General features: G+C 42.8%; 1 protein-coding gene across 2 annotated transcripts; it reads left to right on the top strand.

Annotated features, from left to right (window-relative positions):
* Positions 1-84: 84 nt before the first annotated feature.
* Positions 85-25,823, top strand: LOC119730378 (arginine/serine-rich coiled-coil protein 2-like). Of its 2 annotated transcripts, XM_038203241.1 has the most exons (10): positions 85-250; positions 12,156-12,882; positions 13,103-13,221; positions 15,241-15,342; positions 17,266-17,894; positions 18,630-18,695; positions 19,769-20,001; positions 21,096-21,340; positions 21,687-21,804; positions 22,616-25,823. In XM_038203241.1, exons 1-10 carry the CDS (start codon positions 92-94, stop codon positions 22,810-22,812), a joined length of 2,595 nt encoding a protein of 864 aa, XP_038059169.1. In that variant the 5' UTR covers positions 85-91; the 3' UTR covers positions 22,813-25,823. The 2 variants fall into 2 exon arrangements, with proteins under 2 accessions (XP_038059169.1, XP_038059171.1); XM_038203243.1 differs by lacking the exon at positions 15,241-15,342.

Genomic DNA, 25,823 nt, shown 5'->3' with positions numbered 1-25,823 from the left:
AAGCAACAAAATACTGCTTATAAGATTTGTAATCTGGAGTAGTTTACTAAATAATAATCTATTATTACCTATATTTTAATAGACGCACCCAATGGCGCACGGTTGGGCGTTAATTTTCGCGGACCAAATTTTCCATCCGGGTACTTTCAACATGGACGGCATTTCTGGTTACATTAGCGATTCTAGCGAAACAAGAAGTGGCGGAAATTCTCCTGCATTAAACACATTGAGCGAAGAATTTTTGAAGAAGGTATGTTCCAAAACTTGTTTGAAATATGTTGGTCTTAATGTATAAAAAATATCGTCTTCGACGCTCCAATAAACGGAGCTTTACACAAAACAAAAACCCTGTTTGAAGTGAAACAATGTCGAAAATCGTTTGGCGCACGTATTTCGACATGAGGGCGCCCTTCACTTCGTATATAAAATTACATTGTCATTGATGAAAAGACATGAAAGAACACAGTTGCCACCACCTTTTTTTGGCCATATTATCCATATATATAATGTCAGTGTAACAAATGTAACAAATGTTAAAAATCGGGTTTCATTCATGAAAATGTGATCTGGTGCACACATACAAACTTATCGCGGAAATTCACCTATGCAAATTGGGGTCAACACGCCCCTCATTATGACGTCAACGTTGAGTTCGTGCTTGCGCTCATGCCATCAATTTCAGCCCGACTCGCTTCAGTTTTATGAATGAAATCATTATGCATCGGAGAGTGCACATGCCAGAAATTTACAGTAGAAAAGCTCATGATATCTGCTTTCTTTTGCCGAAAAAAGCATCAAAATCGATGACCTATTGCTTGAGTTTTGACAGTTGAAACATTTTTTAGCGGTTTTTTTTTTAGGAACCAAAACTTCTTATTTTTCGAGGGAGTCCATCTTTTTAATCCTAAATTTCTCTCTTCTCGAATTTGGTTCGGGAAAACCGGAATTAGTTCCATATAGAACAGGTTTTCAGCTTTGATATGGTGTGGCACATGTGGGTGGCCGGTCTGATACGGCGATGGCCGCGAGCAATATGCATAAAAATTGCTCGCTAAAACTGCCCAAAATTGCGAATGATAGTGAAGTAATCACGTGATATAAACACGTGCAACGTGCAGGAGATATATATAGCTCAGTGAAAGGCGGTTACGAAGATTAAAGGGATCCCGTTTGATTAAAGGGATCCCGTTTGATGAAATGTGTGTGTGTCTCTTTTTTCTGTCCCTTTTACCCTGTATCCCGATGCAACGGAGTTGGGCGGTGGGTTGGGGTGGGGATGGCCCGCGGGTGGGGTGGGGGAGGCCTGCAGGTGGGGTGGGGGAGGGGGAGGGGATGGGGGGGGGGGCGGGGGAACAAAGACACAGTGGGTGGAATATGCACATTCTTTGGTTGAATGGCCATTGCACATATCCCAACACCTTGAGGGGCGGGGTGGGGTCCCCTGGGTGGGGGGAAAGGAACGGGAGGGGGGTACTGAGAACCAGGATAATGGAATAATTCCTGTCTTTCATTTCTTACACCTGCACCATATCAGGACCCCATGGAAGGGGAGTGCACATAAGGGGTTCCCGGTGGAGGGGGGGGGGGGGCGTGGGGGAGGATGCCTCGTGAGTGTAGAGGGGGGCCGGGGTTAGAGTACTCAAAACCAGGAAGCTTAAAATCCGGGGGGGGGGGGGCTCAAAAGGAGGAGGGTGGAATTTCATATTTCCTTTTCTTTTTTCGGTCCTTGCAACATATCCCGACCCTAGTGGGCGATGGGTGGTGGGGGCCCCCACCAACACAGAAATCTTGATATGCAAATTAGGTAAACAGCGCCGCTCATTATAGCATCATCATGAAATTCTTGCTTACGCGCATGCCATCTACTTCGGCCAATTTTCGGCCAGACTCCTTCAGTTTTATGAATAATATCACTGTAGGCCTACATCGGAGGATGCACCTGCCAGAAATTTACATGCTGAAAGCAACAGAATCATGTCCGCTTCCTTTTGCCGAAGACAGAGTCAAAATTGTTAAATGAAAGGGTGAGTTTTGACGATTAAAATATTGTTTTAGCGTTTTCCTTTTTGTAACTCAAACTTCGTATTGTCCAAGGGAGTCCATCTTTCAATCCTGTTTTTCTTCCTTCCAACATTTTGTTTGAGATCAAATGAATTAATTCCGAGTAGTTGAGTTTTTTAGCTGGCGAATGGTGTGGCCTAAGTGGGTGGTCGGTTTAATAGTGCGATGGTCGCGAGCAAAATGCATGGAAATTCATCACTGGAACTGCCAAAAATTGCGAATGATTTTCAAATGATCACGCCGGTTATATCCGGCCCGCCGGCACCGCGCGCGTTCTAATAAAAACCCAAGATTAATAAAATAATCGGTTACACCTCTATGTTCCGACACCCCTATGTTCCGACTGCACATATTCCTATTCCTAGCCCTAACCCTAACCGGGAGTAACACAATCTAGGTTGTCGGAACATAGGGGTGTCGGAACATAGAGCAGTCACCAAATAATCAAGATGTTTTGTTTTCTGATAAATGATGTGACTTTATTATTGGGAATACCACTGTCTTTTTTTTCCTTTTCCCTGCCCTGGATACCATATTCCGACCCTGGGGATGGGGCGGTGGGGGGGGGGGCGGAGCGTGGTGTTCAAACCACGCCAAGAGGGCTGAAATTGTTTTTTCCAACAAGTGAAGTTTGTCTTTTAATTTGGTGCAATGACGTTCCAGACCAGACTTTCTTTTACTGCGATATCATGGACCGGGCCGGGGTTGAGGCGGGACCGTATCATAAGTCCGACGCCTCATAGGTCCGACGCCTCATAAGTCCGAAATTTCGGACTTATGAGGCGTCGGACTTTATTTATTCCGCCTCATAGATCCGACGCCTCATAAGTCCAACTCCTCAAAAGTCCGACAACGGAAAAACGAGTGTCGGACTTACGAGGTGTCGGACTTACGAGGCGTCGGAGCTATGAGGCGTCGACCTATGAGGCGTCAGATTTATTAGGCGTCGGACCTATGAGGCGTCGGACTTATGGGCCTTTATTTGGTTAGGGGATGTGATTTTGTCGGATTTATGAGGCGTCGGACATATGAGCGGACCCCGTTGAGGCCGGGTAGGGGTTGTGGGGGCGGGGGGGGGGGGGTTCCCAAAACAAAGAGGGTGGAATGTCCTTTATGTTCTTTTAGTTATTAATCTTAAGACGTGCTGCTCTTGGGGGGGGGAGAGAGGTGGTGGGGCCGCATGAGTCGGGGGTGGGGGTGGGGGGGGGGGGGTTAAGGTACTCCAAACCAGGAGGGTTGAATATCCCGGGGAGCATCAGAAGGGGAGGGCCTGGAATTTCCCAATCTTCTTTTGTTTTCATCATCATCATCATCATCATCATCATCATCAGACGTCGTAGGCTACTGCCCGTTGACGCAACAACCGTCCACTTCTTCTGGGTTGTGTGACTGGTGAAGGGGTGATTTCCTTCGCTGAAGGGTCGCCGCAGTTAGTTTATCCACGCTGAGACCGCTCCATCTGGTGAGGCCGTCGATCCAGCGGAGTTTGGTCATTGCATTATATCCCGACCCTTGGAGACAGAGGGTGGGGGCCCCGACAAACTATTCACAGAAACCTTCGTATGCAACTAGGCGAACAGCTCCGCTCATGATGACGTCATTGTCAAGTTCTTGTTTCATTACGCGCATGACATCGTCTTCGGCCAATCTCACTGGGAGTCCATCTCTTCAATCCTATTTTTCTTCTTTCCAACATTTGGGGTTTTCAGCTGTCGAATGGTGTGCCACATGTGGGTGGTCGATTTGATAGTGCGATGGTCGCGAGCAATATGCATTGGCATTTTTCGATGGAACAGCCAAAAACTGCAAATGATTTTCAATAATTGATCACGCCATCACCGCTTGCGTTCTAATAAAAAAACAAAATTAATCTAAAAAGCAAGATGTTTTGTTTTCTGATGAATGATGCACCTTCATTACATTATTGGGAGTAGGCCTACCCCTTTCATTTCATTTCCCCTGTCCTGGATATCATATTCAGACCCCCGGGTGTGGCGGGGGCGGGGTGTGCGGTTCAAGCCATGCCAAGAAAGCTGAAATTATTTTCTTTTCCAACAGTGATTTTTGTCTTTTTACGGTGGTGGTGCAATTACGTTCCTGGCCAGACTTTCTTTTTTACTGCGAGACTGGGTTGGGGTGGGGGTTGAGGCCGGGTAGGGGTTGTTGGGGGTCGGGGGATTTTCTTCCAGTGATTCTAAGTTCCAAATCTGCATGCCCAGTGGGTGGGTATGGGAGCGGGCAGGGCTGGTGGATTTACCAAACAAAGGATTGCATATTCTTCAAGTGATTTTATTCAGACTTGCTTGCCCGTGGGTGGAGGGGGGGGGGGGGGACGGGTTGGATTTCCCAAAACAAAGAGGATGGAATATCATTCCTGGGAGAGAGAGGGGAGAGAGAGGTGGAGGGGTTAGAGTACTCCAAACCAGGAGGGTTGAATATCCCCGGGAGAGCCGCAGATTGGGAGGGCCTGGAATTTCTCAATCTTCTTTTGATTGGGTCCTTGCATTATAATCCCGATCCTTGGGGCAGAGGGTGGGGGCCACGACAAACTATTCACAGAAACCTTCGTATGCAAATTAGGTGAACAGCGCCGAATTTTATGACGCAATCGTCAAATTCTTGCTTTGAAATACGCGCATGACATCGTCGTCGATCAATTTCGGCCACTCTCGCTAGGAGTAGGAGTCCATCTCTTCAATCCCGTTTGTCTTCTTTCCAGTATTTGGTTCAAATTCAAATGAATTTATTTCGAATAGTTGAGGATTTTAGCTGTCGAATGGTGTGCCACATGTGGGTGGTCGGTTTGATTGTGCGATGGTCGCGAGCAATATGCATGGACATTTTTCGAAGGAAATGCCAAAAATTGCGAATGATCAGTTAGTCTGTATACAGTATACACGTACGTACGTGCAGCAGAGCAGGGGATCTACCCGATGTTCCCCAATACCGATGTTCCCCCAAATCCATAGGATTAGGGTTAGGGTTAGGGTTAGGGTTATATTGGTAAGGATTTCGAGGAACATCGGTATTAGGGAACATCGGAATTGGGGAACATAAACATGCACCCGTGCAGGAGAAGAAGCGTTACAGAGCAAGGATTCCGTTTGTTGATGGCCTTTTTTTTCGTCCCTTACTATCCCAAAGCGACGGGACGGGGTTGAGTGGGTGGGGTGAGGGAGGCCCGCGGGTTGGAGTGCAGGTTGGAAGGGTGGGGAGATAGGGGGCGGTGCACCAGGAACACTCCATGCACATTTTTTATTGACCCTTTTGGCCTTGGGGCGGGGCGGGGATAAAATTTCCTTTGTTCCTAATTTTTCCTTTTTTCCGTGCACCATTATCCAGACCCCAGGGAAGGGGGCGTTAGGGACGGGGGGAGGGGCGAATGGGGGCAAATGGGGGATGGGGCCGCGTCCCCACTTCTACGCCTGTGCAATTAAGCGTGGGTGTGTGTGTGTGTGTGTGGGGGGGGGGGGGGGGGAGTTTAGAGTACTCCGAATCAGGAGGTTGGAATATCATGGTTTTTGTTATTCACCCTTTGCGCTGTCCCCTGGCGCGGAATGGAATATGGGGTGAAAATATCTTATTTTCATGCAATGATGTTTTTGGGGTTTTTTTTGGGGGGGGGGGGGCTTTATACGAAAACTTAAAAACAGTAATCATGAAAAATATAAAATTTAATAAAAATGCAAATTGCAGAAACGAATATCTCATATCTATTTTGTGAAAATGTTGCGGCTCTGAAAAGAGCCGTTTTGGTTTTAGTTTGTTGATTCGATGATTTCTTCGAAGGCTTGGCCGACACTTTCTTCTGCTTGCTCGATGTGTTCTTGCTGGCTGGCTTCTTGGCTGGCTTCTTGGCTGGCTTCTTGGCTGGCTTCTTGGCTGGCTTGGCTGGCTTGGCTGACAGATGTATATTTGACTTGGATGGCGTTTTCTTGGCAGCTTTCTTGGGTGACTTCTTCGGCGCGGGTTTCTTGACTTTATTCACCATTTTGGCTTTCTTGGCTTTTCTGCAATCTTGGCTTTCATTTCCCGTTCCTTCTTGGCCTTGATTCTCTCCTTCTCCTTAGCTGCATTAGCCTTGGCCGGCAGCCTTCTCTTTCTCCTCGGTGGTGTCAAACTTGAACGTACCAGCGGCTCCCTTACCTGCCATCCGAGTGAGCCTCCAACTTCATTGATTCATGTTTTATTATTTAAAAGTTTACTCTAGCATGGCTTATTACACAGAAATTCTTAGGGTGGATTATCTGGATCCGCATGTCCGTACCCCCGTGGGCGTACCAAACACCTCCCGCATGCAAAAAAAACCATATCTTTTTTCGCCTCTTTGGCCGACGTTCTGACTTGGTGGGTCCTTTTTCCGCAAGTTCAGAATATTTTCTCTAAAAATTGGTGCAAAATACATGTATTTGAAATGCCTTCCTTTGTCAGAAACCAACAAAATAGAAACTGCATTCTCATGTTTAGACGATACACAATGACATCAGAGGAGAATAACAATCAGTACTGACGAACTATTCGCTCACAAGATGCCTTTGATCACTAGTTCTCCATAATTATTTAGAGTATTTTGTATTCGGAGTATTCATCATTTTCCATCGTTTCTGACCTTTCAATAACATTGGACTTAAAGGGAAATGTTAAGGGCTCCGCTAAGCCTCATATAATTATGTCAGACGCATATAGGCCCCAAGTCCGGCAAAATCTAATATAAGGCCCATAACTGTTATAAAATTCCGACGCCTAGGTCCGACACCTCATCAGTCCGACGCCTAATAATTTGGAAATTTCGGACTTCCGAGGCGTGGCGGGGGTCCAGGTTTATCATCGGAGGAGTCGGACTTGCGATATATAGGCCTAAGGCCCCAACCTTGATAGTATAGCCTCCCATGCAGCTACGGAACAACTCGAAATTTGGTTAATCAGGGTATATATATTGTTTTATTTCGTAGTACTATGCAGTTTTCTTTGACCATGGAGGGATGGTTTGACTTTCAGGTTTTGAGTTATCAGTGTTGACTTTATCCAGATTTCGCTTATTCCAATTTGTCAGCGTTTTCACGAAGGGGTGAATTTGCCGCAATAGGTGTCGGGGTTTAACGGTTAGGGTTAGGTTTGGGGAACAGGTATAACATAATGCACCCGTTGAACTTGCAGTGGTTGTCAGAAAAGAGGTTTTAAGTTGGTCATGATTTGGAATAAACATTTCGCATACTACTGACTAACTTTTGAAACACAGATGAAACTTCAAAGATGTACCAATTACAGAATAATGGAACAACAATTGCGAGGTACCGGTATCGTAACTAATCCCCATAGATGTTTGTCTGGTCGTGAAAACTAAATCCCACACACTTGTTGTTTTGGCAAATTGCCGATACCCATTCCCCACCCTTTGCACGAATTTGTCTCTTCGTAAAAAATCAAAAGACATTCAGGTGAAGTTTTCTCAACATTGATTGTTATGATTTCGTTGATTTTATCTGATTTTGACCCAGACTTCTTTCCAAAAAATGTTCGTTGCGTGCAATTTCAGCCGGAACAAGAATTTTGAAAAAAGGTATGATTTTTGGATTGATAATTTAGTCCCTCCGTAAAAACGCTTAAAACCTTTTGCAATTTGATTCAAAAATTTCAAAACTATTTTTTAAAAGACTTAAATCTAAAAATTAATGTGGCCTGACGTTGCGAACTTAGCAAGTTCTTCTTCAGAGGCTAATAAAACAGAAATGACAGAGGCACATGCATTAACAAGGGGGTGCACACAAACATGCAGGGGTGAAAGAAGAAACACAAAAGGAGGATTAGGTGGGAAAGGTGTGGAAAGATGCAGGGGAGGGTGGATGAGAGAACACAGAAACAAAGGGAGATGGCAAACCACAAGGGGTCTGGTATGAACAGGGGAGGGACCAGAAAGACTTGTCATGCTTACTGCTTACTGCTTACTTACTCTGATTCGATTTTTAAAGAACGGGTTTTTGACTATGTATTAGCCTGGGGGAGATTATAATCTGGATTGTTTGTTTTGCGTCTGTTCTTTGACGACTCTTCGGAATTGCCCCCATGATCTACCCCTTTCGTGAAGTTGGCATCAAGTGTATTTCCTTTTATTTTCATGCCTTTGTTGTTATAACTTCTCGACATTATTGACAAGTGGTGAACATTCATATTCGTACTTGTATTAGTCATCTAAATTAAAAGCAAACACATTCTTGTCCTGGTGTAAATCAAAGAGTAAAAACAGTAAAAACAGCATGCAAGAACTGACAATAGTAAAACTTACATTTAAATTAACCTATGAATAAAATATGCCTGTAAAACACAATAATTTTTAAAATGATAACATAAAGACTGATAGCAAAAAGACACGATGCCTATCCGCCCTGGGCTAGCACTATGACAATGAAATATAACTTTAAAAATATGCCGGGGAAAAAAGGATAAAGAACTTTAAAAATGTTTTTTTTTTTCCATCGTCGTAAAATACTAAAAACCACAGGTGCAGATTTTGAAAAGTTATTAAACTTAAATAAAGTTATTTTGTACTGTGTTTTCCAGTGGCTAATTCACAACAAATGATGTAGAGATCTAAACGGTCTTTCATATTTGCTGTATTATTATGTAACTTTGAATATACATGTAATGCCAAATTGCATTTTGGTCAAAAATAAAATGAAGCAAGCTTCGAGTCGAACTCCGATTTGAAAAAATTGACTTGAAGCTCGCCGATCCCCTGGATCATCCAATACATGTACATACACGTATACGTATTTGTATGCAGCATGTATGCATAGTGCCTTGCCGTGGCGTGGGAACGTATCAGATTACATATCGGCCGACCGCAATATCGATCGGTTCAAAAATAGATGGTCCGCGCGGGAATTGACCTGGATTGACCCGCAAACGTTCGGGTTGTCTGTGACGTAGGCAAGTCACCGACATATTTTTCTAAAAATGACTGCAAGTGCGCAGGCGTGCAAATTCCCGCACGATGCATAGGCCAAGTTCGTATGTGGTGCAGTGGTACAAATACAGCCAATCAAAAAAAAGTGTATTTTTTCAACAAAAAACTAGTAAAATAAAAAGGTGGGTCGTGCCATTGTTGTATTTACGGGCCAGGTTCCCTATAACGGTATAAGAGAACCTAGGCCTACATGCACCGCCATAGATAAACTTGGGCAGGGTTTTGAATTTTTAAGGGAATTTTGGGGGTAAAAAACTAAAATGACGATGACAACGACAAAATGCAACACGAAAATAAAGATGGCGATCACCACAATGTACCGTAAACGCGCAAGTCGCGCTGAATCACACGGCACCAATCGTAAAATTTCTACCCCAAGAAACTGTTCAAAATCCCCAAAAAAGGTGTCACTGGATTGAGAGAAGTCTGCTTTAGGTTGAAAAGATCATTTTTGAATGATAAAAAGAACCCTTGACTCTTATTTGATCGAAACTAAAAAATACTTCCAAAAACACGAGGTCGTACGTCACAGACTGTGTATGCATATTCATGAGTTTGCGCGGGCGCGCCTGCATATTGCATACATTACAGCGCGGCCGCCATCTTGAAATCGCATGGGGGATCGCATGGGTGACGATATTTGTGGAATCTGATGACTGAAATTCGTCTTGTGGCCAGATGGATGAAAATATTGAGACCAAACAACGTTTTTTCGAAAAGGTATGAGTTGTGCTCTACGACTACGAACCTTAACTTTTGAAATTTGTGTCCTGGATGAAAAGATAATCGCGATCGAAAGATGTAGCAAAATCGCTACATCGGCGGCCAACAAAATTCAGTCTCTGTGGAAGCATCGGGCGTCTGGCCGTACTACAGAGCTTGCGATAGTACTGTACGGCCAGACGCAGTCGGGCTAGGGTAAGCCTTAAGGATTTTTTTTGTATAGCAAAACTGCTATGCAAATTTTGATTTACATAGCAGTTTACCAATTTTGCATAGCAGTTTTGTTATACTCAAATTTAGCCTCGGCTTTGCAATTACTATTTACCTGTCAGTGTCAGACTGTACAAATTACAAAGCAATAAGAAGTAACTTACGTTAAGCTCTGAACTTAATGACTCATCAGTTGTCTGTTTATTTCAGGAGCTGCATGCTTGCTGGAATAACTTTCGAGTGAAAAAGCAATTTATTAACCCGGGCCATTCCTGGCCCGGGTCTAGATCCGCCTGCCAATTATTGGCAGTATTTGCCTTGATACTGGTAGTTTTCGTAGTAGCCATGTTTTCATCAATATGCTACACAGCGCACAAACGACAACACAGCTGGGATTTTGACGTTTTAGTTCCCACGAATCCCACGTGCGTATCAAGTGATTTACTTGAAGGGGTAAACCCGTTTTCCGTGTCGGCAAAATGTTTAAGATAAACCGACAAATATCTAAAGAATAGTGATGAGAAAAGGGCTTGATTTACCCGGGTGCACGCATGCACGTACCAGTGCATGTAGATTTTAGCTTGTGCACGTAGCTTTTTTGCTGAGCATGCACGACGTGCATGTAACTTTTTTAGCCACCAAAATACACATTTCATGCATATATTTACCAGTGAGTGAGAATAAGAATAACGTTTGTTGAATACTTGACCAGATAGTGTACAAACGTGTTATTTCTTTTATAAATCCATAAATTATTCCTCGCACAGTCGCAGCAGATTCAAAGTACGAGGTAAAATCTCGACGTACGTCCTGCAACCTCCTCTGATCGTGCACGTGATTTACCACGTGATACATGCTGCGGATAATTTGGTATCGCACTGACGCTCCGGGCATTCCTTATGTCCGGATCATAAGTGCGATTCCAAATTATTAGCTGCGTTTATCACGTGGTCTCGTTATCAGACGCCGCCTGTTTACAAACTAAACACGTACAGATTTTATACAGCTGAACAAAATTGACGTTCTTTTTCAGTATTTAAGCTTAACTAAATCAAAACATGGATGTTTACCATGTCCGATAGTTGTGGAATTTAGTGGACCGAAATTTGGTGGCAAGTACACTTTGTGTCAACTTTTCATGATCAAAATGTTGTATAGCAGTTTTGCGATGCACTTTAAAAATTGCGTCGCAGTCGGCCTCGAATGTGTCGCAAATTGCGATGCGATACCGCTTATTGCGGACCCTGCTCCTATGAATATTTAAACGTATCACAAAATTTTTAAAAATCTTAAAATGTGCAATTTTTAAGCAAAAAAATACATCAACAGTGTCTTTTTCCGCCAAAACTGGTCGCTATCTTGTATTTCTGCGACATGTACAGTCGCGCATGCTCGAAAGAGAAAACAAAAATGGCGGCACCCAGTCACCGTTATTTTGTTGTCATACAAATTCTGTTTTTATGTGGGATTGTAAACGTGAATTCCCCCAATTTCTTATATTATATGACGTGAGAGTTTGTTGAAAACGATGAAAGCTTTTTAAAGCTTTAATTAATGTGCATTTTGAGCTTTTTGACATTTTGTTGACGCTGATTGTGTTTGTTGACGCTTGTTGGCCCTTTGTTGATGCTAAAAAGCACGACCGAAAAGGGCCAACAAAGTGGCATTAGAAAGAGAACATCAATTTTTTTTTTAACAAGCTGATATGAAAGACATTTGGAGAAATGTTGCGTATCCAAATTTCCTCTCTTATTATGCCTATTATCAATTTGAAGGGTAGATTGCTCTGTGACTTTGACCTCTGCCCATACATGTGCATGTCATCAGGCACTTTCAGATTTTTTTTCTGGCCCTTTTGGAGCCTGGCTTTATTTTCAAGATGTCAGGTTGGCTTTCAGAAATTTAAAACTTCTAGAATTTTTGAAATTGGATCACCAGAAGTGGAGATATTTTACTTTTTACTAAAGTTAGGAATTCCCAAACTATTGTTGGGACTGGCCCAACTATTTAAGGCCATAGTTGGGGTGTAACAGGGCTACTTGCGTATGCCTAGAATCCTATCCTAATTAAAGGAAATTGCTGACTTATCATTTTGATTAAGATTAACATACAAAGTGTGTTTTGCCTTCAATTGTCCCAAGTCTTTAGTAGCTTCCCTTGCTTCTTATACGTGCTTTCCTTTTCATCTTTCACACAGCTCAGAGACAAAAGAATGAATATAGCCTCTCAGCGCAGTCAAGCAGTAGAAGAACCAAGAGAAATGTCTGGTCTTGAAATCACTGGGCAACTTGATCCTGTAAACATTAAAATGGAAGCTCTGATAGATAACGGTGAAGATGCTGCTCCCAGTACAACAGACCAGCCCACTCCTGTGACGATGTTACCACAAGACTCGATCTCTGACCCTGTCAAATCCAGGAAGTCACGCTCACGGTCCTCATCGAGGTCCGTGTCTCGCTCAAAGTCCAGATCACCCAAACCGTCATCCAGAAGACACCGTTCAAGATCGGAGTCCCCCAAACGCCGAAAACACTCCAGGTCCAGAACACCAAGGAGAAAGCGACGATCCAGATCCAGGTCCAGATCCCCGACCCCAAGAAGGAGTCATCGATCCAGATCCCGAACGCCAAAACGTAAATCCTCAAGATCCAAGACACCGAAAAGGAAGCGGCGCTCAAAGTCGAGAACGCCGAGACGCTCTCGATCCAGATCACCCAAGCGTCGACGTAGGTCGAGATCGAGATCTAGGTCTCGATCGCCTTCCCGGCGACGTCGTTCCAGATCGAAAACTCCTACCAGACGTAGGCGCCGTTCAGTGACCCGCTCCAGTGATAAAAGACGGAAGCACAGTCGCTCTAGGTCCCGAGACAGAAAGCGCAGACGCAGTAGGTCTTATTCTAGGGAGAGACGAAGATCCTCTGATAGTAAGTAACTGTTGCATATAACTGCATGCTATTTATGATTTTTTTTAAAAGGTTGCAGGTCTGAACTAGTTATTGAATTGCAAACAGCCAAAAAAAATTAGAATAGATTGAAATAGACACTAAGAACAAATTGGTGACGCCCTTGTCGTGGTGTAAACTACATGAATAAACATTGCAGAAAGTACCTCTAAAATCTCCTGATTTTTGTATTTTCCCCAAGGGTCAAGACGACGCAAGCATAACCGTAGTCGGAGTCGAAGTAGGAGCAAGACTCGAAGTAAATCAAAGAGTCTAAGCCGAAGTCGCAGTCCAAGTCCTCACCGGGCACGCAGTTCTGACGTAAGTCAGTTTTTTTTTGTTGATTGTGCTAATCTTACTTATCTATTTCTGCTTGTGTGAGCCAACCATTGCGTTAGGACAAGTGGATTTGTAAATTAAGACAGAGAGCAGCAGTACATTGTCATGAATGTAATTCTGAAAAACTGATTTGAAGTAGTATGCTTTTTTATGAAGTGGGTTGGCTATGCAAGAACTGGTGGGTAGAGGTGCTGTAGTGTAGGTTTGCTACCATTACGTCATAACGACAGCGATCTGAACTGTCAGTATGTCGCAGGTTAGGGATAACAAGGTCACCTGACAGTTACACATGACTGATCAAATTGACTGAGGAATCTTGCTGTTTAATGTGACCCCTTCCCTAGGACCAACTCAACAGCCTGGCAAGCAAACTGGATGTGCTGGCTGTGCAGGTTGCCCGGTTGGAGACAGTGCAGGGCAGCATGGTTCAGGCGCTGAACAACCTCATCCATCTAGTCCAGTCGTTGAGACATCAACAACAACCAACGGCTTCAGACAATGCCTGGTCCCCAAACCAAAGCTTCACCCTCGGTGGACGGACGGTGACCACCACCCCAAAGCAGATGTTCCCCACCCCTGGAGCTGTGATACCCATCCCCAAAATAAAACCTGCCCGTAGGAATTCCTTAGAGGGCAAGCCAGTCCTGGCCGGTCGAATTGGCCAGGACGATATCGTTCAACTCGGCCTGCCCCTGGCCGAGCCCCCGGTGCTCATCAACCACACATTCTTGCAAAAAGCACTTGGCGTTAGCCCCGATGCTAAAACCTATGCCTGTAAGCTCCTCAAGCATTTGTTCACCGAGGAGGAGATGTCCAAGTGTAACTTTGAAGGGCGTCACAAAATGCAAGGCGGCGTGACGGAGAAACTGGACCCCTTGCGCCTGAACGCCATCCTGTCGCAGGTAGAGCTGGATTTCCCTGGTTGCATGGCGCCGAAGGAACTGGCTTTGATCAGAAAAGCCGTCAACGCTGCGTGCCGGGCTGTCCGGTTTAAGACCAGGATGCAAAATCCCCCCTCAAAATGAACTGGATCTGAAAATTTTGGGAACTGTTCCTTCACAATTCATACACGCTCATACATTCGATAGTGATGTATGTACTCTTGAAATCTTGGATTCATTATTCGACTGAAACTTTGAAACACTTCCTACACTACAGCACCAACCTTCCACCTGTTTCTTGTTTTCTATTAAAAAAAATCAATAAAGGCTCTTGGTGCAAGCATGTACATTCGAAAAAGTGCCTTTTAAATTGTAAAGATGCATTTTGTACATAAATGAACCATTTTGTGGTTTATTGCTTCCCTTTTAATTTACTATCTTCGACCTGCTCACATGGTGTAGTCTTAATTATTGATAGTTCATTTGTTCTATGTATTGGTCTGGCTCACACTTCTCTTTTTATGTGCACGTTTTCTGCTTGTGTTGTATTTTTGCTTTTAGCAGTGAACTGTAAGTAAATATCAATTCCTCTGTAGTAATAGGTTTTCAGCGAATAAAGTTTAATGTGTAGGTAATTCTTTTCTGCACTTCTTTTCAATGCAGTGAATCTCGAAAAGTAAGATCAAAGTTGTGTGTATTTTTGGTTTCGCCTGTAATTTGAAGAACCCAAATCTTGCCATTCCCCTAAAGACAGCCGACTGTTCTGTCGTGGTTTTTGGGCAGCACATTCTGCACCTGGTATAATTCAAAACAATTGTGTGGCATGACTTCCCCTCGTAAAATCCAACCCTCTCCTTTTGAAAAGTGCATGTATTTTGGAAGAATTTTTCCCTTAGAATTTGAATCGCGAATGTTTTTTGGAAGAACATTTCTCAAACTTAAAAAAAAAAATTGCCCTACATACTAGTTTCAAAAATTGGATTTTTTTTCCCCGTCAAATGTGTTGAAAAGTAAAAGGGAAAAAAGTAAAAAGTAGCTATAAGACATGTAGGCTTAAAGCAAAACTTGGAAGATGTAGATGATAACCTGCTTTGCCATATACAATGAATATACCATTCAGCCTGGCTCACCGGCCCGTGAGTCAGTTGTTCCTGAGCGCCGGGATACCCACCCCGTCGTTGTTGACGCACCATCCACGGCAAAGCAAAGTACGCCACACCAGGTGAATATCTAAGTATCTATGTGCCCTGACAAATCCCAACATTCCCCCTGACTCGTACACTGACAGTATTGGGGGAACATATATATGTATCCCTTTGAACTTTTTACGAAAAAAACTGTTGTGTTGTTTATTTTCAATACAGTGGAACGCCGCTATAACGAACATCGCGGGATCCACAGAAAGTGTTCGTAATAATGATCGTTCAGTATAGCAATTTTGAACGGCCGGTACCCTCTTTTGACCAATAGTGAACTGGCATTTCTCACATCCCGCGTCCGCACTAAGAGTTGTCACAAATTTTAGCAACGGGTGGTTTTCCTTTTTATTCCTTGGGGAAATAATAATAATGTATGTTTGGGAACTAAAAGTGGCCCAAATAGCGTTTATACAACAGGTAGATTTTTGTTTAGTTGACTTTTTTCAACAACAATGTTCGGTACGTCTTGTACATTAGAACCGGGAGCAAAGGATGATGTTCGGTATAGCCGAATGTTCGGTAGAGCGGTGTTCCACTGTAGTTTCATGGACATTAGCTGTACATACATGGAATTCCACATGATACTTTTTCTTTTATTTTTCAAACAGTGGCATTCACCTCGTTGTTGTCTGTTTGTCATTGTTTATTAAAAAAAAATACATCAATCGGAACAAGTTGTTTCCTTGGTGGCCTCTTTGTGAAGTAGAAGTCATTCTCTTTTTTTTTTTAGGAGTTTCCAACGAAAATATTGTGGTAGGGATGACATGGTGGGTACATACTGACAAAATTTCTTCATAAAAAGAGGGATAACCGAAGCACCTGCATACAAACTTGCTTTCTTGTGCTTATTTGGTGAAAAAAATGTGTACCAAAGATGCGTCCAGTTTAATTAAAATCCTCCTTTTGTTTGATCAGTCACAGACGGTTCAAAATTTTACCTTTTACACAGGCTAGTCACCAACAGTCAAAATCATATTTCTTGTAGGCACTGTGACAGTCAAATTCCATGAACAGACAAAAACAGGTGACTAGTAGGCACAGCTGGCTTATCAATCTCCTATAGTCAAAGCATGGCTACATGTGCATCAGGTTTCATAACAATTACAGCCAGTCAACTGTTGCAAAATAGGCACTTGGTTTATTTTGACTGCTGGACTGGCCTTTGTTGAAATTACCAGCCAGAGGGGGAGGGTTCCTAAATTTAATAGAGCCACACATGATGATAATTGTTTTTCTGCCACTTGAAGCAAACCCAGCAGGTAACACACAGAGTGCCATACGTGTAATTCACATGAAATCAGACAAAGATAGCATGAATTCAAAGATAGCATTATACAAAATTTTGCAAATTGTTGCAAGGTCCTTGTTGAAAATGTATTGCCATGAGTGGGTGTAAAGCACAAGAGATTCTCCAGTATTTTGCAAAGCCTTTTGAAGGGACGGTTCATACGTGTTTGCGAAAATTAGGGATAGAGAAAGAAGTCGAAGCAATTTCATGATTGCAACAATTGTAGTATTGTGACATTTAGCATTGACCTAAATGCCCTTTTTTATCCTTTGCTTTGGAATTTGAATTAAAAAAGGAAGCGAGCTTGAACATTATTACTGTATTTGGAAATTTACTTGGATATATTTCCTGTTCTGGGATATTCTGGCTAGCATCGATACAACTTCTTTGAACATCAGTGTGCTCAATCTAGTACCTGTACTGTTATTTTTAATGTATAAGAAAAAAAGTACTGTTGGTCAAATAGAAAATGTTAGTATTGAAGGTAAATATTTGTGATGTTGCAAACGTTGTGAATGAGATGGTGAATTTGTGCGCTTTGAGATTTTGAAATGTATCACTCAGCTTGACAGTGTTATGAACAGAGTCCGGTTCCAAAAACACTAACACTGTTTTGTTGTTGGGCCATTTCCCTGAAAGAGCATTCTTCCCACAACAGGAGAGCAGCGTGTCCTCCTCGTCCCCGCGACTGGCTGACGTCAGCAGCTCCAAACTGAGGACGGTCGATTCCTCCAGCAAGCGAGCCCGATCGTCTTCGCTGAGCCCTGCCAGATTGAGATCTCCCTCTCCGAAGAAGACAGGATCCGAGTCTAGAGATGCGCGCTCCCGCTCCCGCTCCCCATCAGCATCCGGAAGTGAGCACTCCGTGTCTCCGTCCCCGAAGGCGAGAAAACAGGCCTCCCGATCAAGATCCCCATCCCCAAAGCCCAAGACGTCAAGAAGAGCCCGGGAGTCCAGGTCCCGATCTGCATCCCCTGCCAGGAGGAAGACGAAATCCGGTCGCAGGTCCCGGTCCCGTTCTCTCACACCCAAGAGATCCAAACGGAAATCACGCAGCCGCTCCCCAAAGCGGAGGCGACGCCGTGGCTCTCGCTCTCGATCGCGATCGCCCACGCCGGCAAGACGCAGTAAGTCATCGCGATCCCGACGGAGGTCCCGGTCTAGATCACCGCCCCGCAAGAAGTCCAGGTCAAGGTCACGAAAGAGGTCGCGATCCAAGTCACACAGACGGTCCAGGTCACGATCTAGGAAGAGATCACGCTCACCCAAGAGGCGTAGAAGATCCAGGTAAGTGACATGCTCAGAATAACTATGGCATTATCTTTGACAAATCAAGACAACAAATATTAATTTTATGCGACCCAATCCTATGAAGTGAGTTTAAAGGACAACTTGTCTTTTGTTTAATCAATTACATGCAGAAGAAAGTGCATGATTGGCTCCTTGTTGCAATATAACACTCTAGTTGACAAATCTAATGTAAGCTGAAAAAAATGGTTGCAATGGTTGATTGTCCCCCTGTTTTCCATTTTTCCAGATGCTATTAAATGGCCTATTACTCAAAAGTACTCCTGGTGGCTATTTTGATAAATCTGTCGCCAAATTTCTGTACAACATTTGCGTCATTTTGTCATGAATGGTCATACACTTCATATGATGACATTTTTTGCATCGGGGTGATGTATATCAAATTAGGGTTTGCCCTTCACCGACGTATTATTATTATTTTTTCCAACTTTCACTCAGGAGGTAACACACTAAGTATACAGTGTTAATACATTGGTGAAGGGCAAAACCTAATTTGATATGGTCATACACTTATTTGGAAGATTCTCTATTTCCTTGTATAAATATTGTTTTCTTGTGTAACAATATTCAGAGCAAGATGAAACAATGATGCTTTCTAATCACAGTGTCTGTAAAATCTTTACAGCTCAATCCCTTTAACCTTAAACAGAGTCTTCTGCAAGCAAAGCAGTTGAGAAATTCAGTGTTCAAGAATGTTCTATTATATATTTTCAGGTCACGCAGCCCACGCAAGCGAAGACCAAAGTCCAGATCGCGTTCCCCACGTCGCCGTCGCTCAAAGTAAATGTCATATCTATATTTGTGTTATTTTATCAGAGCTTACATTGTTAGGAATGAATAGCAGGTCATGCATGTCTGGAGTACTTACATTTTGACTGCAACTTTTTTTCATGATTATTTTTAATGTAAGAATCATATTTTATCAAGAGAAATGTAAAGAGTGTTTAAGACATCTGCATATACACATGTAAGGCAGGAAATTGTAGGTTCTTGCCTCATCCAAACAAGCTTGTGATTTTTTTTTTTTTGTAGAAAGCTGTCGGACAGCACTGAGTGAACAGTTCTTATAAATATAACGTTGGTGAAGGTATAAAACAGATAGTAACCCTAATCTCCTAGACTCTGTTGGCTAGTAACAGTCCTCAATCCTGCAAAATCCTCCAATTACCACCATGTAAAAATTGTATTCGACCTCAATCCTCTGAAATCATCCGTTATTTCTTAAATGTGTTCAGTGGAAGGATGACCATTGCCTCAATCCTTCAAAATCCTCCAGCATTCACTGTTAATGGGTTGAGGCAGTGCCGATGACATTCAGAAGCAGTGCGGATGATGTCGAGCATAACGCAGGGCTCAATTTTGCATGGCTGAACATAAACAATGCTGGGTACAGCCTACGAACTGAACACAATGAATCCTCCAAAATCAAGCAACACTAGTTTGTTGCCTTTCGGCCTTAATCCTCCAAAATTATCCGTTATTTCTTAAATTTGTTCAGTGGAAGGATGACCATTGCCTCAATCCTTCAAAATCCTCCAACAAACACTGTAATGGTTGAGGCAGTGCCAATGACATTCAGAAGCAGTGTGGCTTATATCGAGCATAACGCAGGGCACAATTATGCACGGCTCAAAATAAACAATGGGGGTACAGCCTATGAACTCTATGCCTTTTGGAGGATTGCGGAATAGGGTTAAAAAGTAGAACATTTGTTCAAATGTGGTTAATCATCGGTAAATATCCCAGTTTATCCTAATAATTCCATCCTGTTTTAGTGAGTCAGACATGACTGAGGCTTTGGCTGGTCAATGCACACTCTCTCCAAACGATCTGTTGATCAATCTTTCCCCTAGATCGAGATCCCCAAGGAGGCGTCGGCGCACTCGCAGCCCTAGTCGCAGCCGTAGCCGTTCAGTCTCCCCCATGACCCGGGTCAGAGACCCGGCCATGCATGCCCAGGAGGCCCTGGCGCGCCGGCTGGAGAGAGCCAAGAAGCTGATGGAGATGAAGGAGAAGCGAGACAAGGAGGAGAAGGTGAAGGCACTGAAGGAGGAGAAGGATACGAAGGACACAGCCATGGAGAAAGGTAGGGAGCGTCATAGAGCTATATTAAAATACTAGAGCGCTAACTTCGTGTACAGTGTAATGCCTGCTGGGCGCATCCATGTTTGTACCCAAACCTATGGAGACCTAGACATTTTGTACAGCTTTTGTACGGCTATTTGCGTATCTGCGTTTGTATTTCATACTGGTGCGTTATCGAAGCCAATACGCCCAAAACCGGAACGCACGATCAGCAAATGAGCGTGCCATTTTGCTCTACGCAAACAGCGCAACGCGTGCGCGTATTCGCTGCAGATGCTTTTTGCCATCACGCTTTTTGAACCGTCAATGACGCGCTTAAGGTGTTTGCGTGTGTTCTACTTGCGCGTTGCATGTAGAGTACACTTTCAAAATTTAGGCTAATCCATCTAATTTCATTGTGTTCTACAAACATGCACATGAATTCAAAATGTCTGCGCCCAGGACGGCTTCAAAGCGTCTCCGCGCACAGAATGGCGAGTTAGCGCTCTAGTAATTTAATAAAGCTCTATGGGGAGCGTTGACTTGTTTGCTGCTCTGTGGATATGAGCTTAGTGTCTTGTCAGGTCCTCCGACAGCTATGAGCAACTTCAGGCAAAGACTACGGTCAACCGTATGCAGGATTGTTGGGCTACTGTAGTTGACTATTTGGGACTGGAACCCAGGGCACAGTTGTATCACTGGTTACCAATAGCCGCATGCATCATAAAACAACAGGGAGCCGGAAGCAAGACGTTTTGTGATGTCATTTTAACCATCATTTGACTAGAGATGTAGGCATGTTGTTAGTTGTGCACAAATGTAAGTTATGTGTGCGTCGTGTCAACGCTTGCGTGGCTTCGCCAAATAAAAAAAATTAACTGCTAACAGAAATTTCCAACGATGCGTCTATCATTGGAAAGGCCTTCTTTCATTTATTTCTTCAAAATGAAAGCATGCCATAAAGAATAATTTCACGGGGAGTTTTAGTTCCCTTACTATCTTTCAACCAGGTATGTTTTTCAACAATAATTATGTCATTTACTGTTTGAAAAGCTGCAAATGATGTACCGTAGCTTTAATTGGTAAACTTATGTTCTTGTGTGTGTTTCTGAACAGAGATTGCCAAAGGAGTGGAGAAGGCCACCACAAGCCTGAACCCGCCTCCCCTGATGTCCCTGACCCCCATGGGCATAGACCCCTTGATCCAAGCCGCTGCAGCCGCCGCGGCCATGCAAGCCAAGGTCCTAGCGCAGACCGGCATCAGCATGCCCAAGTACTACAACCCGCTGACTGTCAATCCGGTACAGATCGCTGAGCAGACACGCAAGAGGAAGCTGCTGTGGTCTAACAAGAAGGATGAGGTAGGGAGGCTGGGGCATTCTGAAGTGATGGGACCGTGGGGGGGGGGGGGCAATGGGGGTGCTAGCCCCCTCCAGAAAAGCAAAAATAGGGGGGGGGGGGGGGAAAGATGCGCGAAGTCATATAGCTGTTAATATGATGGGTTAGGGGGAAAAATGTCCCTGTCCACCCTCGAAAAATGATAAATCGAGAATATGCTGCAAAACTACAGGGATTCTGGCGGGGGGGGGGGGGGGGGGTGCTGTGCCCCCCTCCAAAAAAAAATCCTGGCGACGCCTATGGTTTCTGGACATTTGAGTCCAACTATCTGAAACTAAAGGAGTATGGTGTTTTTCTTCTTGATTGTAGATGGCAGAGAAGGCATCCAGCAACCAATGGGAGAGGACTGCCTTTGACGACGATGCCACCAAGGCTAAGTTCCGCCGTCTGATGGGAATTAAGGAGGGTGAAGAAGATCCAGAAACTGGTGAGATGAAATTGCTGGCACTAATTTCAGGAAGGGGGGGTGTGCTAGATGTGCTGTCGTTAATGCAGCCATTCTAGCAAGCTTACTCGTAGTTGTTGAGGATACCCAAGTATTTAACTGATAATGTACTACTGCAAATGAATTTATCATGATTGTTATTCCCTTTGCATCAAAACAAACATAGTCAGACTCAGTGTTGTACAGCTGTGCATTCAGATTGTAATTTATTTCCGCTTACGAGGCAATAATACAAGTTACACAGTCATCTGTGTCAAAGACTGTTTTTCCAGTTTTTGCGGCTTTGGACCTTTCATCGTCCTTCCTGTCACAGTATTTACTCTAAAACAGTGGCCACGTGTATTAGTGGTCAATTTGGACACTTTTACAATGTGACTGATCATGTCAGGTTAAAGTACACTTGTGCAAATTGAAATTGTTCCAGTAATGAAATTAAAGTTTTTTGGAAAGTGAATATGCCCTACAGAAGCCTGAAGAAACCTACATGTAGTTGAAGAAATGTTCAGTTTTAGAGGTGGGAAGAAAACCCTGGAATTTTCTTCCAGGGCAAACTCTTGAAGTAAGATGGGGAAAACACATGGGAAGCACATAGGGACTGAAAACTCAATCTGGTGGCATTTTTTGCACTTGCGACAAAAAAGAAAATACTGCTGCATCAACCTGAATTCCCTGAAAGACATATTGTAAATCCATGGCCGATATTGACAATAAAACTGAACAAATACTGACATTAGGCTAAAACTAACTTACTCTGCAGTAATCCTCTCATTTTTAATTTTATTTTTTGTCACAGCTGAATCCGAGGAAGTGACTCGTCAGCAAGAGGAGCAAGCAAGACTTTTCAAGCAGCTAGACCAGGAGTACCAGATAGCCCGCGTCAAGACCCACACCCAGAGAAGCTTTGGGCTGGGCTTTGGTAGCGGTGGTATGGTAGTCCCCGCCCCAGCGCAACCCCAAGCTCAGGCCCCTCCCACAACCACATCCAGCTAGACTAGGAGTATCAGATAGCCCGCGTCAGGACCCACACCCAGAGAAGCTTTTGGCTGGGCTTTGGTAGCGGTGGAATGGTAGTCCCCGCCCCAGCGCAACCCCAAGCTCAGGCCCCTCCCACAACCACATCCAGCTAGATTAGGAGTACAAGATAGCCCATGCAAGACCCACACCCAGAGAAGCTTTGGGCTGGGCTTTGGAAGCGCGTTGGTATGGTAGTCCCCACCCCAGCCTAACCCAACCCCAAACCAAGGCCCTAAGAAACATACTAGGAAATCACAAGCCTTGGCTCTTTGACAAGTTCAATGATTTATAGTTTCTGCTATGGAAGATATTATGTTCCCACTACAAACTGAAGTACATGTATCTGATTTGTAAGGTGCACATTGAAGGAACGTATATTGTTTTTATCTGACTAATGCATTTATAAAGGTTGTATGTCACGTACTGCACCTTACTTACCAAATACATCAGATTGTGGCAAAACTTTTTGATATGTTTCAGAATCTTTCACTCAAAAAAAAAGGAGTTTTAAATGCCAACTGCCAATGCATTTTAAGGATTAGGCCACATCATAGTGATTTGCTATTGTCATTGCTGTATAGGATATTAGGTGCAGATAGATGTGTAGTTGAATTTCGAGAGGTGGCCTTGAATATTTCCACATTTATGACAAATCAAGAGTGTTTTGTTTTGCTTTTTTGTTTTAGGCACTAGTAATGATTGCTATTTTTTGGGGCTGTCAAATTTGTTTGGATTCAGGAGCCTAGTTTTCGCTTGTTTTGAATCGTTAATGCTGCCATTAGTAGAGCTGGTCGAGCAACAGAACTGCAACGGAATACTCTTGATTAGTAACGGCATCAAAATGATAAAGATCATAATTTGGATAATGGCAAGTCGTTCCTAGTTTACAAATGCCACGCGCTGTGGCACAAGGACTCCGCAATGAATCCCAACTACTGGTCTTGAATTAAGATTACCATTTTCATCCTCACCAGGAGTCCACAATTTGTAGTGAGCTGACATAGCCAGTGAACATTTCATTTGTTCTTCTTCTCATGTAAATATAGCAACTGAGGTTTTGGACTTCACCAGGATTTCATTCACATTAGTACTACATTGTATAATGATTTCATGTATTTCAAACATATTACTCAGTGACTTCAGCTTGACAAAGCTGAATTGTTTTGGGGGTTTTTTTTGTGTGTTTTTTTATGCAATCTTTTTCCACAAAACAAACGTTGCGTAAACATTCTTGTCCCCTTAAACTTACACCAGCTGATTTTCCCCACTTCTTGCAAGGGGAAAAAACACTGAATGTTATCAGGTTATTAATATTTTTCACCAAAATAACTGGATTACGAAATGTCCGACTTCTCCCATGACTAGCTTTCCTGTTTTTGATGTGTGATTTTTGTCCATAAAAAAGTGTGGCTAAATATGGAATGATATGTACATGTATGTGGAACTTCAAAAGGTCTTCATACGATGTATGCTTTGATGACATTCATTTCAGTGCATAAATGCTGTGTATATAACAATGTACATGAGTCGATGACTTGTGATTCACGTTCTTGATTACTGATTATTTTTCATTTTAGTACTGTTACTAGACTGTGAATGTTCTGTTGATAATATGTGCATTTTGGTGTGTTGTAGCTCAGCATAGTGTAGTTAAGGAAGGTAGTGCTTTGAAGAAAAAAAATCAATTGTTTACAAATCTAATCCTTAGAAAAAAAAATTGTACCTTCAGCAACCACTTTTATTATAGGTGCAGTTATATTTTCTGCCTCATTAATAAGTTGGTGTTTGTTTGCATCATTACCCGTTTCATGCCTTAGATTGTATAAATTTACAACCAAGTTCATTACATGACTCTTTCTGTTTGATTTTCTAACTTTCCCTTGTTGAAGAAATGTTGCTCTCCTGTAAAAGCTCAGAACTTCATTTTCTAGTGGAATTGCCTCATTTTTGTAGCACAGCGTATCTTGTTAGGAACGTATTTGGAATGCTTTGTATTTTTCAACTGGAATTGGCCTAGTGATAAATGCATAGCGAGAAACATTCCCAATTATTAGAAGAGTTGATGATTCAAATGAAGTGCTCCGTGCACACATAAGTGGAGTTTTGAAATGCATTCTTCGAGGGCCAGAATCTAAAGAAATGCTCAAGTTGTTCAAGTCCTTCAGTGGCCCTAAGGTTGCTTTGTTATAGGATTTGTCTTGGTGAAGAATTTTGTCAGAAAACATGAATTTTTTTGTTCAGAGTATGTTTATGTAGCCAGTTGTCTCCCTGATTTTCCCTAAATACAAGAAGAAAATTGACTTTCGCATGTGAAAAATTATATCCCCATGTTGCAAAAATAGTAATGAAGAAATCAAGTAAAATGTTAGTGAAGAAAATAACAGTGTGTTGCATTTGGAAAATATTGTTACATAGCTATAGACCTTATTCATGAGGACGCCATTTTCGATCGTGTTCCCTGAATCTATTTTATAAATTGTAAACTGTTGGAATGGGATGGTGCCAATCCGCACTTTTAAATCTTTCAAATGTGGTTTAAAACATTAGCGCATGTTTAATCACAAATTTAAAAATTATTCATCAGAGCAGACTGGTATTAAGTTGTAATGATTTTTTATTTAATTGCTTTTCATTTCTACTCTGACGTTCCAAAAATAGAGTTTTACCTCACTTTCTGCTAGCTCTATTGCAACCGTGGGATTAAATTTCAGTGATTTAGTATCGGCTGGTACGTGTGTTTGCATAGCGCTTTCATTATTAGCATATATGAATATATGCATGTTAATTAGAACTTGCAATTTATTCAAATGAATGTACTAGTAATTGTTGGTGATGCGCATGCATGCCTATTGGTAACTATCTCCAACTTCAAAATATGTATGCTATGGAATCTTGGTTTTTTTATATACAATAAGAGTAGTATGCAAATTGTGTTTTGCTGCAAGTATCAAGTTTGTTCCAATAAATATGATTTCCTATTGCAAAGA

Source organism: Patiria miniata, unplaced genomic scaffold (assembly GCF_015706575.1).
Source record: "Patiria miniata isolate m_02_andy unplaced genomic scaffold, ASM1570657v1 HiC_scaffold_22, whole genome shotgun sequence".
Classification (NCBI taxonomy): Eukaryota; Metazoa; Echinodermata; class Asteroidea; order Valvatida; family Asterinidae; genus Patiria; species Patiria miniata.
This window is presented reverse-complemented; position numbering and strand designations above follow the sequence as displayed.

What these genes read in the sequence shown, in the direction of transcription:
- LOC119730378 (XM_038203241.1), top strand. Translation starts at nt 92, where the DNA reads ATGGCGCACGGTTGGGCGTTAATTTTCGCGGACCAAATTTTCCATCCG. An exon ending in AGCAAAGTACGCCACACCAG is followed by an intron (nt 15,343 to 17,265) that starts GTGAATATCTAA and finishes TTCCCACAACAG; the next exon opens with GAGAGCAGCGTGTCCTCCTC. An exon ending in AAGAGGCGTAGAAGATCCAG is followed by an intron (nt 17,895 to 18,629) that starts GTAAGTGACATG and finishes ATATATTTTCAG; the next exon opens with GTCACGCAGCCCACGCAAGC.